This window comes from Amyelois transitella, chromosome 14 (assembly GCF_032362555.1).
Source record: "Amyelois transitella isolate CPQ chromosome 14, ilAmyTran1.1, whole genome shotgun sequence".
Lineage (NCBI taxonomy): Eukaryota > Metazoa > Arthropoda > Insecta > Lepidoptera > Pyralidae > Amyelois > Amyelois transitella.
In genome coordinates, this window is record NC_083517.1 from 5,312,140 (window position 1) to 5,329,797 (window position 17,658).

The 17,658-nt window shown below is 34.0% G+C and overlaps 1 protein-coding gene across 1 annotated transcript in view; it reads right to left on the bottom strand.

Moving 5' to 3' along the window:
• Positions 1 to 17,658, bottom strand: part of LOC106141558 (cadherin-related tumor suppressor) — an 84,355-nt gene that overhangs the window by 8,978 nt on the left and 57,719 nt on the right. Inside the window, exons 2-7 of the mRNA XM_060947920.1 lie at positions 6,635 to 6,943; positions 6,155 to 6,388; positions 2,347 to 2,548; positions 1,496 to 1,683; positions 970 to 1,392; positions 77 to 578 (exon numbers count right to left, since the gene is read on the bottom strand). Of these exons, the coding sequence (XP_060803903.1) occupies positions 77 to 578; positions 970 to 1,392; positions 1,496 to 1,683; positions 2,347 to 2,548; positions 6,155 to 6,388; positions 6,635 to 6,943 (1,858 nt within the window). The remainder of the gene's footprint in view (positions 1 to 76; positions 579 to 969; positions 1,393 to 1,495; positions 1,684 to 2,346; positions 2,549 to 6,154; positions 6,389 to 6,634; positions 6,944 to 17,658) is intronic.

Consider the following 17,658-nt stretch of genomic DNA (forward strand, 5'->3'; position numbering starts at 1 on the left):
TTCAAATCAAATTGATGAAGATCAAAAAGAAAAGCAAATTATAATGAACACTTGGAAAATGAATTTTATTACATACCTGTATCCATTGCTACAAGAGCCAATGTATATTCATCTTGTGCTTCACGGTCTAATGTTCTCAACAAAGAAATCTGGCCAGAAGATGCATTTATTTTAAAGAGGTCTGCATCACCTTCTTTTATGAAATATCGGACTTGATTGTTAAATGGTGGTGAATCGGCATCATAAGCATGGACCGTTATTATATAGCCTCCATTAGGAGGTACCATATTTTCCATAACATATGCTAAATAGGGAGAATCTAAGAACGTGGGCGGATTATCGTTTATATCTTGGATCGAAATAGATATTTCAGCTGTATCAAATCTGACATCATCCTGAGCACAATCTTCGGCTTTTATAGCAAGTAAATAACGAGATTTACGTTCAAAATTCAAATTTTTTGCGACTCTTACTACTCCTGTGTCCTCACTTATGCTAAAGTCTCTATTTTCATCACCAGATGCTATTGAATACCTAACGCGGCCATTAGATCCTTCATCTATGTCAGTAGCTGAAACCTAAAATTATTGAAAAATCATTATTCAGTTCACTGGCAAAGTGATGTTAAATTAAAAATCATTCAGTGTTACTTAAACGTTTAATTTTAAGTGTCATATTAATTCCAGACATTGTCTATAACAGACTGTGCTGGGTGATTCATCCATCTCTTTTCCATGGATGTCGTAACAGGCGACTAATTAAATTATGAACACATTCATCAAGTGATGAGTTAGGTTTCGGAGGTCAGACGGGAGCCTCATGTAAAAACCTGATTTACCCAATCCAATATCATGGTCAAAACGACCATGACACTGAATTGGGTAAGTCGGACCGGAGGATGAAGATAGTCTAACAGACAAGCAGACAGAGACATGAGAACAATACTCCCAGAAACTTAAATAAACTTACTTGCAAAACACTAGCTCCTATACTAGCATTTTCAGAAACAGACGCACTATACTGTTTTGGGTCAAACACTGGACTATTGTCATTTTCATCAAGTATGTTGATTTTTAGCTCCATTTGTGTCATATTTGGAGGATCACCCCTATCTTTTGCAGTAATAGTTAAAATGTAGCTAGATTTCAATTCTCTATCCAGTTTACCAATAGCTCTCAGAATACCGTCAGCATTACCCAAAGAAAAATAACCATTAATTTCAGGGTTCGGGTTTATGAAATATTCAACATATCCATTTCGTCCTTCATCTTTATCAATCGCTTTAATTGTCATTACCACTGTATTCAATGGTATATTTTCAGATACCGTTGTTGTATTTTGAGAAATAAATTCAGGTGCCATATCATTAACATCTTTTAGTTGAATAGTGACCTGAAAAATAAATCAACAAGTATTACCGACCTTTATTTACTATTGTTATTCCAATGAATATAAAATGATATTCTACATAATATAATATTACTTGTTTAAGTACCTGAACTGTAGAAGATAGCTGGGGCTCTGGCGATTGTGCTGAATCTCTAGCCGTTACAATTAAATTGTAAATAGGAATAACTTCTCTATCTAGCAATTTTGCGGAAAATATTGTCCCATTATTTTCTATCTTGAAGTCTTCGTTTTCATCTCCTGATGTGATGCTATAAGTCAGTTTATTATTTAATCCTGGAAATCAAAGATGAGGACATTCAATCAATTTAAAGCTTCGCAAGGATGGATATTATAACATTTATGTAACTACTGTGAAGATAAAAAATAGCTTTTGTGGAATGCTGAAACGTAATAACTCCTAAAACCTAAATAATACTTTGTATATTTCTAGTTATTCCCTATTAAGTAAGTATTTTTAAATAGTTAAGAAGACTTTTAAATATGATTAGCTTGTTTTAAGTAGGTACATAAATTTTTTGATTAGGTTATTATTATTCTAAATATTACCAATATGCCGTATAAGTTTGCTATACGTAGGTATAGTGCCGTGTGGTGCCCGGCACCAGTACAAAAAAGAATAGATGGTCCTATCCTCCATCTCTTTCCCATGGATGTCGTAAAAGGCGACTAAGGGATAGGCTTACAAACTTGGGATTCTTTTTTTAGGCGATGGGCTAGCAACCTGTCACTATTTGAATCTCAATTCTATCATTAAGCCAAATAGCTGAGCGTGGCATCTATCTATATCAGTCTTTTCAAGACTGTTGGCTCTGTCTACCCCACAAAGCATATAAACGTGACCATATGTATGTATGTATGTAATATTACCGATTCAACTTACAACGTTTGATGTGATTAAATACGAGTACTTTAAATAAACTAAGTTAGGTAATTTACCTGAATCTATATCCGTTGCGCTAACAGTAACAACCGAAGATCCTATGGGTACATCTTCTGGAATTTCGTTTGAAAAACTCATGGGATCAAAAATAGGAGCATTATCGTTGAGATCAATAACGTTTACGTATATTGTTACGGTCCCTGACAGAGATGGGAGACCATTGTCTTGTGCTTGGGCCACAAGTATGTAATGCTGCGTCTGTAAAAGATAAATTTTTGTAACAAATTCGAAGCAAACACAAGCGCAACTTTGTCGTGCCGTGTAGTTCCTGGCACTTTAGAATAGGACAACTCCATATCCATCCCTTGGATATCGTAATAGGCAACTAAGCAAATAAACTTGGGATTCTACTTGTAGTATGGACTCTCAACCTATTCACTATTTGAATTTCAATTCCATTATTAAGCTACACAGCTGAACGTGGCCTTTCAGTCTGTTATGGACTGTTGGCTGTTGTCAATCAAGTAAGGGATATAGTCCTGAATATATGTACGCATACGACGGAATTGACTCACATTTACATTATTTTGAAAGTTCAAAAAACGTTATCAACTCTTTGACAAAATTATAAACTAAATATCATCGACTCTGACTAATACTTAAGTTTTTATCTAATATAACTCCTCCAAAACTATACTATTTATTTGAGAAAAAACAAAGCAAAATCGGTATGGACACTTATAGCCTAACACATCAAAGAGGAGGAGGAGCTTAGTTTATTATTAAGAGTAATAAGGTAAGCTTCATGATAGGTCTGTTCTGTTCTGTTAGGATCTGTTAAAAGTACCTACTGTAATTAAATTAGGCAATGACTTTCTAAAGAAACAATCTTATACCAACTATTCCATTTTAAGATTTTTCATACAATATTACCACAAGGATTGCCAAGTATGACAGGCTCCCGCATTCGCAGTTCGCAAAGCAAGATGACGATTTAAAAAAAAACATGCAGGGGTCTCGGAATCCGGCCCTGATGTTTTGCGGACGGCCGCTTTGTAAGACATTGTTCGAGCCTTAATTTCGATGGCGGATCGAGTGGCCAAATGCCGAATATGAAACGCGACGCCAAAAAACTATACTGGGATGAAATTAGCAGCTCTCTAGTGGGTTACGCGGAATTGGTAGGCGGTCGACAAAACGAATGTACGCGACGAATTGTTTTTACTAATTAGTAGGGCCGGCTGATTTGATGAGTCGCGGCGAACCACGCCTTCGTGGCTTTACTGCTCGTAGCATTTCAATAACAATGGTGTGTGTTTTTCTCTCGTAGATCTTTATCGATATTATCATTCAGCTCTGTTTACATTATGCATGTTTATCCATAATATAAGAAACTAGCTGTTCTCGACTCCAGTTGAAATTTAAAACGGGGTTTACACATATTGTACAGTATATTTGTACGTTTCAGTTGATGTAGCTTTCAACTTAATGTCACATAATAATCGACACCGGTTCAAGATTAGAGTTAACCCGTTACGGACAAAAACTTATATTTTATCGTTATAACATTGATAATGATATGTCCCCCGGTAGTTTGGATTGCAACGTATTTGAAATGTTTAGGCGTTTTATTTACAACGCATGTGTTAAAGAGAAACCAACAGTAATGGGTGGGTAAGAATAAATTTTCTAGTCAACATTAAATTTCTGTTGTTTAAATACAAAGCATGATTTGATTTACGGCCATAGAACATTTTACGACAAGCCAGCCATTACAACTTTGATGGCAATAACGCTGTTACGACAGGGGTTCTGGCAAAAAGCGGATAAATATGCTTTTAAGCTGTCAACATAAATGTATTCTAAAACGTATAAAGCCATATACACAGTCAGTTTGTACGGTACCTATTTTGTATCATCGTATTAATACTCGAAACCGCCGAGCTTGTATGAAGAGAGTTATGAATGTGGTTGAAGCGAAGGAAGCATGCAGAGATCGTGGCAAGTGGAAAGAGGTAGTCTCTGGCTACCCCTCCGGAAAAGAGGCGTGATTTTATGTATGTATGTATGCATGTATGTATGTATTAATACATACATCATGTTATTGTCATTTACAATAATTTTTTATTGAATATTATGAATGTCTATCTTATTAACGCTATTTCTTCATTAAAATTGATTGAACTACTACAATGTAACTCAATGGTCTGTACTTTTATAATAGTTTTTAAAATACACGAAAAATTAAGGCTTCTAACAATCTGTACAAATAACTTATTGGTAATTTCCACTATTCATTATACAGGAAATGGCGGGGTTTTAAGGAAAGAAAGTCCTTTGTCTTCTGACATAAAAAAAATATCACCACGGAAGTTAAAAATTGATTGAACGTCATTTCGAATCTTGAAATCCGATAATATTGAGAGCCTAATTTTAAAATGTGTTCTATCGTCTTCTCATTCAGTAGAGCAACTATAGCGGTCAACGCTCCTTAAGATCTATGTTGAGATAATTCTTTCAACCGCAATGTATAGCCTGCAGCAGTCAGTCTCGGGCGCAACATAAGCCTCGGACATGAGCACATATGAAGGAAGGTAGTTTAAAAATAACTCATGATTGCTATTTACTGCTCTTTGCAAGGTTTATAAGTATATTTTTCATAAAATTATTCAATCATTTCATACGTTCAAAAATGTATAACGTACTATACCATTCATTTAAAAAAAATACTAAATACCTACCTCACATTAATAATTCCATTCAATTATTAGTAATAGTAATAATTAGTATCTTAAATTACGAAATTATTTTGTGTCTCTTTTTTACTGCATAATGATAATCTCATTCACAGGTCAAAACAACGTTACAATTAATTTTCAATTATATGTTCTTAATGATTAAGACTTTTTTCTTAAAGTGCCAATTTATGGCTAAGATGTCGAAAAGTTTTGTTACCAAATTTGTAGCTAAAACGTGTAAACCGTTAAAACAGATAAGTATCCGTACCTTAAATTAGTTAAAACTTAATTAATAATCAGCACAAAAATTGTTTACGAAAATTACCCAAGACGCTGACTATGCTTATTGTCAGATATGTAAATGTGGGCAATTTATGTCAATTAAAATGAACTGGCATTTTACTTAAGAGCAAGACTCATTGTAAAAATGTAAATACCGCATGCAATAAGGTTATTTATTGGACGCTGGTAATCGATTTGGCGTCGAATCAATCAAGACCGACTTCAATTACTTTTAGGCACGGAAGGACTATGCACATATGCAGATAGGTCAAGTCAAGATAAACCATTGCACTTAATATACTTTGAAGCCAATACGATACGATACTCGTTTAATTAATATTTAAGTGTTTTTAATTGCCAAAGCATCCGAGTTTATCTCATTACGACACGTTTAAGCAATTTAAAGTAACAGAAAGCTGGTGAATTAATTGTTTACCAAAATGCTCTTTATTAATTGCGTCCCTTTATAATCAGAATTTTTGGAAACATTTTACATACCTAACTACTAATTAACGTTTTGATATTTATAAAAAAAAGTTAATATCGGTATAGATTGAAGAATTTAATAAAACAATTATGTTTTGTATCTTTAAAAACAAATTTAACTCTCTCGAAAGCACCTTTTCAGACATTTGTGACCGTCACTAATAATATCAATTCACCTGTGTCGCCTTTGAGCATTGCATTCTTAGCTTGTGAAAAATACGTTATGTGGTATAAAATGAGGCGTTAAACCATTAGGATTTCCTGTCCCCTCTCTACCCTACCCAAAACTAGCGGGGTGGCATTGAAATTGAAATGAAATATTAACAAATTGTATTCCCGAAAAATAGTAAAAACTTACCTCTTCATAATCCAATCTGGCAGTGAGAGTAAAAACTCCGGTTTGTGGATTCAGCGAAAAGACGTCGTTTGCCCAATCTGATATTATAGTGTATGTGAGTTGGGCGTTAGGCCCAGAGTCCAAATCTACGGCGGAAATAGTGCCCACCACGGTCCCTCGGGCCGCGTCCTCGGGAATGTCGAATGAGTAAGCATTCTCCTTGAACGCGGGTGGGTTGTCGTTTGTATCTGTAACCTGAAATTATTATAAATTATTTTATAACTGTTATTTATTTACTTACGATGTTGGAATACATGACCAAACATATTGCTAAATGTATATGAAATATGGCATTAGGAGGAGAGGGGAGCTCTATAGTATCATAATTAATTTGCTGCTTTCGCTTTTGTAGTGCATTATAAATCAAATCCTACCTTATAAGGCTTTCTTACTAGAGTACTTTTTGTTTCAGGTAAATAAAAAATCAAAGACATCACAAACCTGCACAACAATAGTAACATCTGTAAATTGTACGCCATCATCAGCCCTTATGGCCACTTGGTACTCCGACACCGTCTCTCTATCCAAAGGGTCCTTCAAGGATAATACTCCAGTTTTACGATCCAACACGAAAGGCAATGGCTCTTTAGTCTGGATGCTGTACACGATACTTCCAATAGTGTCGGGATCTTCTGCTGTTATTGTGGCAATACGCTGGCCCGGAGCCAAGTCCTCAGAGGCCATGTAAGCTGGAGGGATGTTCTTGAATTCTGGTGGACTGTCGTTTTTGTCCAAAATGACAATCTCCACCTGTAATAACAGAATTTAAAGATTATTTTTTCGTTGTGAAATAGGTTCCAATTTCAATTCGTTTTGCAACTGAATAACCGTTACCTCAAAAAAAAATTGAGGGCTGCTCACTAACTTAATGCATGTTTTTGGTACTAATTGTGATTGATGTTGAAAGCTCTCAAAACTTGAATCAACTATTCTATTAGTCAAAATATAAAATCATCCTAATTCTTTTTCATGATAAAAACATCAAAAGTGTATCCTATACTCATCCTAAATAAATGAAATCACGTAATACTTTAATTTGTCCATATACATAGGTAATCACAATATGCAAACATGATTATGTTATTAACCTATTGATCTTATTTAGTAGCGTTGAAAACATGGAATGAGCAACAAACAAATATAGAATTTAGGAATCATTTAGTAGTAAATATAAACTATTTTAAAAGACCAAACTTAATGGTGGAGGTTCATATTTCGGTACATTGTATGTTAGTATCAGTGATCCTAATGCATTCATCAATATGATTAATGAATCCATTCTTCTTTCTTTCTCGTAATTCCAGTTTTTTTTTTAACAAATGAGGCACCACCATTTTTTCTTGACCGCCGTGCTTATACATTGATTACTTTTTGTATGAATATTTTGCAAAGATTGATTATGTTTGAATATAATTACGTGTTCAATAGCGTTAATGATGATTTTTTTTATTTATGTAGTTTACCAGTTACCCCTGTCATATATGTAATTTTGATCTTAAACATTTCATGATGTATCATCACTTCACTACTACATGTCACTATCACTACATCACTAAATATTACAATGTCCCCCTATTTTCCTTGTCTGTATGTATGCTCTAATCTCGAAAAGTTGTAGGCTATTTGAAATATTGGAAAGAAGGTTTTCTGAGGAAGGATTACATCTATAAAGTATACCTACCTCGATCTTGCTAAAATTTTATGATACATTTTCAAAAAATATCAAGAAAATTACAAATACAATTATTAAAATCTTCAAAAAAACAAGTATTTGAAAAGAACTCGATACCAGCGTTAACAAAGGCAAGTAAGTAAAAGAGCAAAACGGACCAGCGTTTCGTCATCCAAAGTTCGGCCATGGAGAATTCAGATACAATGATCACAGCCGTCACAGATAAGAAGAGCCTGATTGTCGAGAGTTCCCTGCCCTCTGGAGAGGAGGCTGCGCATTTGTTATGATGACTCAATCTTTTCTTTATTCGAAAGATGGTCCGTTCTAAGAGGCACGCATAGAAATACCACTCGAAACACCCACGAACCTCTACGTAAGAGAAGCAGCAATTAAAGTTGATTGTACGATCGTACGTCTAAACGAAATAAATTGTGACGTGTGTGTTAATAAAATTTATTGTTCAAAAATAAGAATGCATGAGAAAACGTCGGATTGATCGTAAACATACTTTGTTGTTAAATTGTTGTAAAGAACGTATTCCCCAGTGAATTTATTAACAGTTTTGTCGGTTGTAATGGTTAACGGAAATACTGCTGTTGCTCCTAATTACATTTCGGATTTCTAGGGATTCATCATTCTTAATGTATTGTATAAACATTTATTTTATATTTCAATTTCAAGCTTATTGTACTTTGATATTATTTATAACGTAAGGCAGATTAAAAAGATTTATCGTGAACAGGATCCTGCCTTACTCGGAGTTAGGTGGACCCCCTAGAGTTCATGCTTGAAGTAATCGATTAGGAGAAGAGAAATGACAGTACGTCCATTTAGTGGGATGGTCTATTAGTTAAGTTTTGATAATGGATGAGGGTTCACTACTAGATTAATAATATAGAATTTATATTTCGCTGTCACTAAGACTTCGAATTATTTTTAACTAATACGAGACAAGACACGAATGCCACTTTGTACTGGATTGAGATTTAACCATAGTGATGCTGACATATCGCCAAAAGGAAGATTCCAATGGAATGGAATACACTATTCTTTCTTAGCTACTTATAGATTCTTGTAAAAACTTTGTTTACAAATAGGAAACGGGTAATAGATTTACTCATATATCAGAAGAAACGTATGCATTGGGAGCTAATCGGAGCTAAATTAACTTGTATACAGCATATTGCATCCTCTAACGGTACCACAGCCGGGTTCATTCCAGAAATTTATACTCATAATATGTTATGTACGAAGTTTATTGAAATGGAAATTATGTGTTGATAACGACAAATATCACATTTTAATTTTGATGTTATTATTCGATATCATTACGATATGCGAGTAATTTGTTTTCGAATTTTCAGTTCATTGACCAATGTGGTCAAACAGGTAACATTTTATACATATGTGGTACACAATCAAATGTAGGCCAAGATTTGTAAAAAGCAATCTTTTTCTGATTGGCCTGGGGTTTCCATCTAAACATCGGGATCGTATCTCACACCGCAATTTTGAATTTACATTGTTAATTTTCCCGTATATATGTATTTGATTAATTATAAAATAGAAACAACAAGGCTGGGTTAATTGGGCTACAGGTAAAGGAAACACTGTTTTTTGATATTTTTATGTTCATTTCTATATTTTTTTATAAAAAGATACATGGACATTTTTGTTTATAAGTCGGACGACCAACTCTTGCATTCCTGCGGATATGCATGCACCGTTGAGAAACGACCCAAGTCTTTGTCGTTTTTGGAACAGTAATTTCACGTGCATCAATCATTCAAGGCGGTCTCTAAAATTTTGACGTCACTCATTTTATTACCTCATTCCGTTTTTTATGCAATTTGCTGGAGACCTTACCATAATTTATTCGCGAAATAATTTCTTTTCTACAATAATCTCATAAAAGGCACATGAAGACTTTTATTAAATGCCGGATTGGTATAGCGGTATGTGAGTAACATATTAAAAAAAGCCTTGTGTGATTTTGTTACTTAAATCAAAATTCTGGGAATAAGATTTAAAAACGTAAATAAACAATATAACTCGAACTTGTGGGCAAGCGCTTGCTTATTTGTCTTCACAGAGTATTCACTAATATTCGTAGCAAAATATGTATTAAAGTTACATTTTGCACGAGTCTGATATTATTCGATACATAGTAGAATATTAGGGAAAAATTGTTTAGAATATTCACAAATTTTGTTTTTTTAATTTTTTCAATTGGTTATTGTATAGTCCAGTTGACAAACATTGTAAAACCGTAGCCGCGAGCACAAACCACATAAACTTACAAGGGGATATTGTTGGTCGGATATGGTGGCATCGTTTAGGTTGGACTATGTTCAGACTTCGTGAGTGCTCGTGACCGTGAGTGTCCGCTATACCCTCGGGACTTCATGCAATTATGTTGAAGCCACAGATCAGCTATATTTTGTAAAAAAATAACATGTATTAGATAATCTTCTTCAAGGTTTCATTATTAAAGAATATGACTATGACTGCTGCGCCTGATTTAAATGCTCTTCAATTGGTCAGTCGTAATATAAGCACTTATATAAATCGAATCTGAAAAATTGAATAGTTTAATGTCTTTGTAAATTATCCAATTATATGCCAATTTAAATTACTGTGTTCTACTTCCGTCCGAAAACGAAATGACCATACACCGTATTGCGACCTAACAATATAATTGGCGTTCGGTAAATCGATAGAGTCCAACATATTTATAACTAATAATAAACAAATTTTGCCCATCAAATAATTTACACCGTCATCTAAAAGAGTCCGCCGCTACATTAGCATGCGATCGCTCGCTCCGCCTACACCACCAATTCGCTGCATCCTCGCAAATATATGTAAAATATGCACAAAGGTACCCGGATAAAGTGCAGAGATAACAGGCGACGCAATTTGCATCGCTTACGGCACATATCTTGGCCCTGTGTTTACCAAAAATACTGGAAATTTCACGTCACTTTGTGTTCTGCCTAGAGGTGAGATAAGACTGTCACGAATATCAGAGCGAAGATTGAAAATTTGTCTTTTTACCATAAATTTACAGTAAAACTTCAACATAATTGGATGTGAATATTTATTATTTTAAAATGAATTTTTACGAAATCGGTATGAATTTGAAAAGCACGAAAGTTAGTGGAAGAAAAATAGCTGCTGATAAAACTAGTTAGTTTGAGGATCGTTTCAGACAATTGAAAACAATTCAGGTCAGTTAGGTATGCTGCTATGATTGAATATTATTTTGTATAAACTGCTCTAAATTAAAATTTATTCAGTAAAGTTCAATACTTTTACAGTAAAAAAAAGATCAAATAAAAAGAAAAAATAATGAATTACTTACATCTCCATACAAGCATAGCCCTACGTTTGTGTAGTAGTTAAGCTTCAAAATACAAGCCTAGTCTCGTACAAATTTCAAAATGCTACGAGATTTACTTATTTAAATCTCAGTTCAGTTCAATTCGATGCGCGTGGTATATGATTCCTCGCTAAATAATATACATTATTAGTATGCATGCAGGGATAACAGCTTGCGGGAAAGCACGCAAACCCCACAATTTCTCCTAAATTCGCATCCCGAGGGCACTATCCTCATATTATTGCCTGATCGATAGTATAATTTTGTAATAACTACGCGTCTTGCACGTTTTCGGAAATATCGAATTACAGCAATCTATAAGCGATCTGAATAAGTTTCTAGTTTAACTCTATATTGGAATATAATCATCAGGCTTAATTAACGCGGAAAATCTAGCAATTGGGACTTTTAAAATTGCATTTATAAACCGCCGAAAGGTTACCTTCCACTGACATGAACAAATACTTTCATGTAATAAATAACTTTGTCTACCTTAATCACCGAGTGAATACGTAGTGTTAAAATAAATGCCTTGATTTAAATTATGGTGAAGTTATCTTCAAGATCGAAAACTATAAAAAATATATATTTTAATATTTCAAAAACAATAAGTTATCATGAAGCTCTAAATCTTGGACTTATATGCTTTAAATAACCACAAAAAAGATAAACAAACATTATTAAACAGATCAATACAATCTCTAATCAACAGATATGCCAAAAAATACTACTCATCGTGACGAAAATAATAGCAATGACTACAATGGAATTATAATGTCTGCTGCCAAAACGATCTCACAGGTGGTTCGAGATCGGTTGGCGATATAACTGTACGATAATCACCTCTAGTGGTTAACGACTCGGAGATTTTTTAAATATTATTTATATATAAGAAGATAATGTATAATTTTATACCCCTACGCTCTTACAAATTTTTGAATAGGTGGTCTAGTTTGATGCTAAAACAATACAAGAATTCAATCAAAAATACAAAGTCAATCGTTTCAATTCATTAGGTATTTTATTCGCACCTCTAAGCTATGTATAGTTTTGCTGTTTAGCTGATATGATTATCCTTCTATAAAATTAATTATCCTTATATACAGTACATTTATGTACTAAATAGCTCTTTTAAATCAATTTATCCGTCAACAATTTTTGTTTTTCCAAAGTTCCGAGACACAAAACTGTCTTAAAAACTAGTCTTTCCATCACTAGTACCGACAGAGGAACTATGTCGCAAGCAAGTCGCCGATTTCGGTGTGCCCGTCGGCGCTGCTCATACTAACGATCGAGCGATAATTAAGATCGGACTGCGGTATTATTTACGCCCGGAGCATCTAGTCTGACCCGGCCGCGATTCGGTCACGACTTTTTCCATGTTCGGCCATGCCATTGTTGCTTTAACTCGTGTTTAACTCGGCTCGCTCTATTTGTATCTACTTTATCTTTGTGATTTCCTGTCAGGATCGTTATATTGTATTATTGATGAAAGTTAATAGAATGCGCTGTGAATGTTTTGGAACCATTACGAAGAACAGGAATATCGGGTTTCTGAAACAAAGCAGTATAGAATGCGACCTGAGAACTTGCAAAGATGTAAACTATGTATAAAATGTAATTTACTCTAAATGTTTTATACTAAAAATTTTTCTTCTAAAATCAAATAATAACAACAATTTAAGCTTGCGTCACTTGTCAATTACCAATTATAACTTACTACAGATAATTTCTTAAAACTATAGAACAATACCTGCAGGTCAAAGTATCAACATAGATTGTTACAACTAAGACCGGTTTTAAATATAGACAACCTAAGTTCTTCGGACCTGTACAATACCGACATAATACATCCAAATGAATTAAGAGTGAGACCTTCGAAATAGCATATTTTATAAATGTATCTATGAGTTCGACAAGGGACTATGAGAAACAAGTTTTTCAACTGCAACGTAGGACAGTGTTTTCTTTTTATACCTAACCTGTTCTGGATAATTGAAAAATGTATTTTTATTTCATTAAAATTACTTGTTGAAGTAGTAAAATGGAACGTTATCGTATGCATGGCATACAATGGGAGCGAGATCTTTGTCGGGGACCGGCCACGACGGCCTCGGGCCTGGGTTTGTTCCCGTTCGACGAAATTCGAACTAACGGCCCTATGCTAACATTTATGGCATAAAAAGCCTATTCACATAATAGTATTTAAACTAAGTAATTTGGGAAAATATAGGAAGTTTCTATAAAATCGGAACTATTGAAAATTAAAAATCTAGTTAAATGGTAGATATATATATATATATATAAATATATACGAGACAAATTACACATATTGAGTTAGCCTCGAAGTAAGTTCGAAACATGTGTTACGAGATACTAACTCAACGACACTATATTTTATAATAAATACTTATATAGATAAACATCCAAGACCCAGGCCAATCTGAAAAAGTTCTTTTCTTATCATGCCCTGGCCGGGATTCGAACCCGGGACCTCCGGTGTCACAGACAAGCGTACTAACGCTGCGCCACAGAGGCCGTCGAGGCAGATGAAGAATGTATTCGTCATCATAAGTCTTAGTTTTGTCGATAAATTTCAACTAATTATATTCTATATTAACTAATTCTATTATTGGTATTGGTATCGGATGTGGGGTCGCTTGTTATGAACAATCAATCCTCTTGGTGTTAGTCTCAGAGGCTTCCTCACCTCTACGTAATCTCTATGGCAAGGTGAAGATGCCGGGCCTCTACCTGGGCTGCATCTATGACCACGATCCTTGCTTTGGTAAGTCAGGTTTCACACATCTAACCTCCACAATCTTTGCTGGTAAACCTAAATCATATCGGATCACGTTTTCAGATTGAAATAAAATTAAGAACAAACTGAATGAATTCTCCGTATTATTTATTTAATCTTTTAAATAACTATTTGCAAAGCAATTTAACTCTACAAAGGTTCATTTCAAAACAACCCGACAAGTCACAGAATCGTGATTCCTATTTTCCGTGACCGCTTGTGACATGAACAAATCGTTTTCACTGCTTTCTTCTAGAAACACTATAAGGCTCAAGTTACTTGAACGTCAAGCCTTTTTTAACCGACTCCAAAAACAAGGTAGACTTTATTTTTTGCTAACATTTGTCCATTCCTTATTTTTTATCTGCTATTTTGGTCTAAATAATGCAAGAGCATGATGCTATTGAAATTCTGGTCTTCGATGGTAGTATCGAAGAAAAATATCGGTTGCGGCTGATCAGCGACGATATACTATGGTTATATGAGGTAGTGAGGGATACTTCTGACCGGAATCTATGGAGATAGATTGTACGCTTGATGAGTCCCAGTGGTCACAATCCTCCAAACAAACAAAATTTACAAGGCGGACTTCGTGGTAAATTATCTTACAGCCATTTCCCTATTTTTTAATTTGAAGCAGAAAGTTTAATTGAAATTGCGAGCGATCACATTATCTTTTTAAAGTTTTTACCTACCGATGCTCTGACCAATAATTAGCATAGTTATAACAACTCATAAACGGCCAATATTCTCAGGCTTGTCACGTATTAGGGCCGCCGAAGTGGGATAGCTCAGGAATGGCACTTAGAGGAGACGCGTGCGCCCCACTTGTGAGCTTTGATAACTATCGTTTAATCACTATAAATTAATCGGTGGAAATCGCTCAACTTGAATTATCGCTAACGCGCTCTTACTTTGTATGTGAATATTCCACTTGTACATAAATCAAGATAAAGAATCATTTTGCTTTAAAAATTTAAGATGCGTGGGCTTACTATCTCTGTCTCAATTAGATAATTTGAGTTTGAAAATTATAATAGCAGTTCATTTTGTGTACAGATCAGATCACATATGGTAACTTTTGAAACAACTTTATAAGCAACTTTATAAAACTATATAGCAAGATAAGTTGCTATGGAATAGAGATTCTTAAAAAAAGATATGTAAATAAACACATACGGGACAAAGTAAATTTGGGAGTAGTGTTACGGCATACTAACTCAACGTACTTTATTGTATAATTCTAACCACTATAAGTATTCCGTGATTCCGTATATTAGTACTAATTACATATTATATCGTATGTTGAAACATACGATATAATATGTAATTAGTACTAACATTAATTTCAACTGTATTTTTAGATAGTCATCGATTCTGACCTGGCCAAGTTGTTGCTTTTCTCTAATGGCGCGCCATCTCTCAAAGCGCGCCATTTCTGTGACGGCTACATGGGTTCATTAGTGCTATCACATCGGGCACCCGACACTATGTACTTATCTCCGAAAGCTTTTAGCTCTCAGATCCTGCCCAGATCTCCTTTACGTCACTCCCTTCGAGACTACTTACTTTATCTAATGCCGCTTTTTACAACCGATAGAAGAGGGATGTTTCTGTTTTGACTTGTGATGATTATGTTCGCAATCGATTAGTATCGAATAAAGTGCTTTTGATTTTCATTTATTTCATTGATGACAAAAAGATTTGGAGAATTATATATTCTCTATAGGTACCTACTTATATTATGAGAAGGTAAAGTTTGTTACTTTGATTTTTTATTTGTAAGTGTTGATCTTTCGAATGCTAAATCGATCATGAAAATTCTTTCACTATTAAAAAGGTAATTTTTTTGCGACTGAAGGCTTTGTATCTTTGCCATGCTGTAGCACGGGCGAAGCCGCTAATTACAAATAAAACTAATGGTGTGATAATACTTAGGCTTTAATATTAAGTAACCCTTAACAGATAAAAGAAGCACTTACAACTCAATGCGATCAATGTCATTAAAATGATTTTTTTTAGTCGCATGTCTAAATATTATCTCGATTACTTTATGTGGGCGATCAAGCTAACAATTTGTTATTCAAATATGCTCACGGCAAGCCAAAACATGATCAGTTGACAACTTGTAGGCACTCGACAAAGTATTCAACTATTGTACATGTGCAATAGTTGATATGTGGCCATATTACATAAATTTTTATACCAGCAATCATAAATTACTTAAACACAAAAATAAAGTTAAGCTAAAGTATTTCTTGAAGTGTAGAATAATATCAAAATATTCACGTGATCGAGGTTATAATGTTATGGCCAAAAATTAAAACAGGGCTCATAGACCATTGGATCATACAAAAAATAAATACTAATCTTCACAGTAACACAGATACGGATCAATTCTTGATCTTGTATTCTAAGATTCCCAAGACTTGTCCGACATTCAGAGAGAAAGCCGCAGAACTCATAAACTGATATGAACCTTATCTGCTACTACATAAAACAAGATTTCTCTCCATAGGATTACCATAAGAATTAGGTCAGCAACCATTTCTACTATTATAATTACGATCTAATTAGAAATAGCTTCACAAACAAATTATTTCGCTAATCATATTATTTATGTGATTGTGATTAATACTGTCGTTATAAAATTACAGTAAGTAATGGAAGTGTTAAGATTTGTCGTATTAAGAATTTATGAAAGTTTACCTTGTTCTGTTATTTTCCTTTTACATAGGTAAAAATTCCATACAAAAAATTATCTAGCACAAGAATGCGTGTCGGATATGGGAGGCTACATGAGTTTTCCAACACATTTTTTATCGATAGTAGTGAGTACTAATAGGGTGTCAAACCCTAGTACAGTACTTGTACGGCATGCATACTAATGAAGATGAATCTGTATAAGGCCTAAGGCGTGCTAATTTGGAACAAACAATGAGTCGTTGTGGAGAAAGCCATTAATTTGTAATATCATAAATTATTATTAGGCAAGAACTGTGATCAACTGATGGATACAGTGAAGACTCACTAAAAACTTTATAGTTCACACTATTTAAAATTATAAACTGAATATAAACATGAAGCATAGTTTCAAAAACTTTTTCTTAGAGAACAGATTTATTCTTAGATTTAAAAATATTTTAAATAATCTCTCTCTAATAATAAGTGTATCACATATTTACATATACATATATTCACGTCTATATCCCATGCTGCGTAGACAGAGCCAACAGTCTTAAGAAGACTGATTGACAACGTTCAGCTGTTAAGTGTATCAACTTAGAGAGTTATTTCTAATTTACTTAAAAGGTGAACTAATGAGTTCTTCCTATAAGTAAATATTGAAAAGGTTATGTCAAATTATCAACTGTGATTGTAAGTCACAGTTGTAAGTATAATAACTGGAAAATATCTTTAAATTGGTTGCTGGAAAATGTTCATACGAGTAACCGTCGCGTTAGCTAGTAACAGTAATTATACAAAATAATAATTCTAGTTATAACTAAGTCAAAACTAACTAGGCAGCTATCTGAGTAGTAACTAGATAATTCGTGTAGGAAATTGTACCTCGTTTGTTATGGTTATATTTGTATGGAATTCAGTACAGT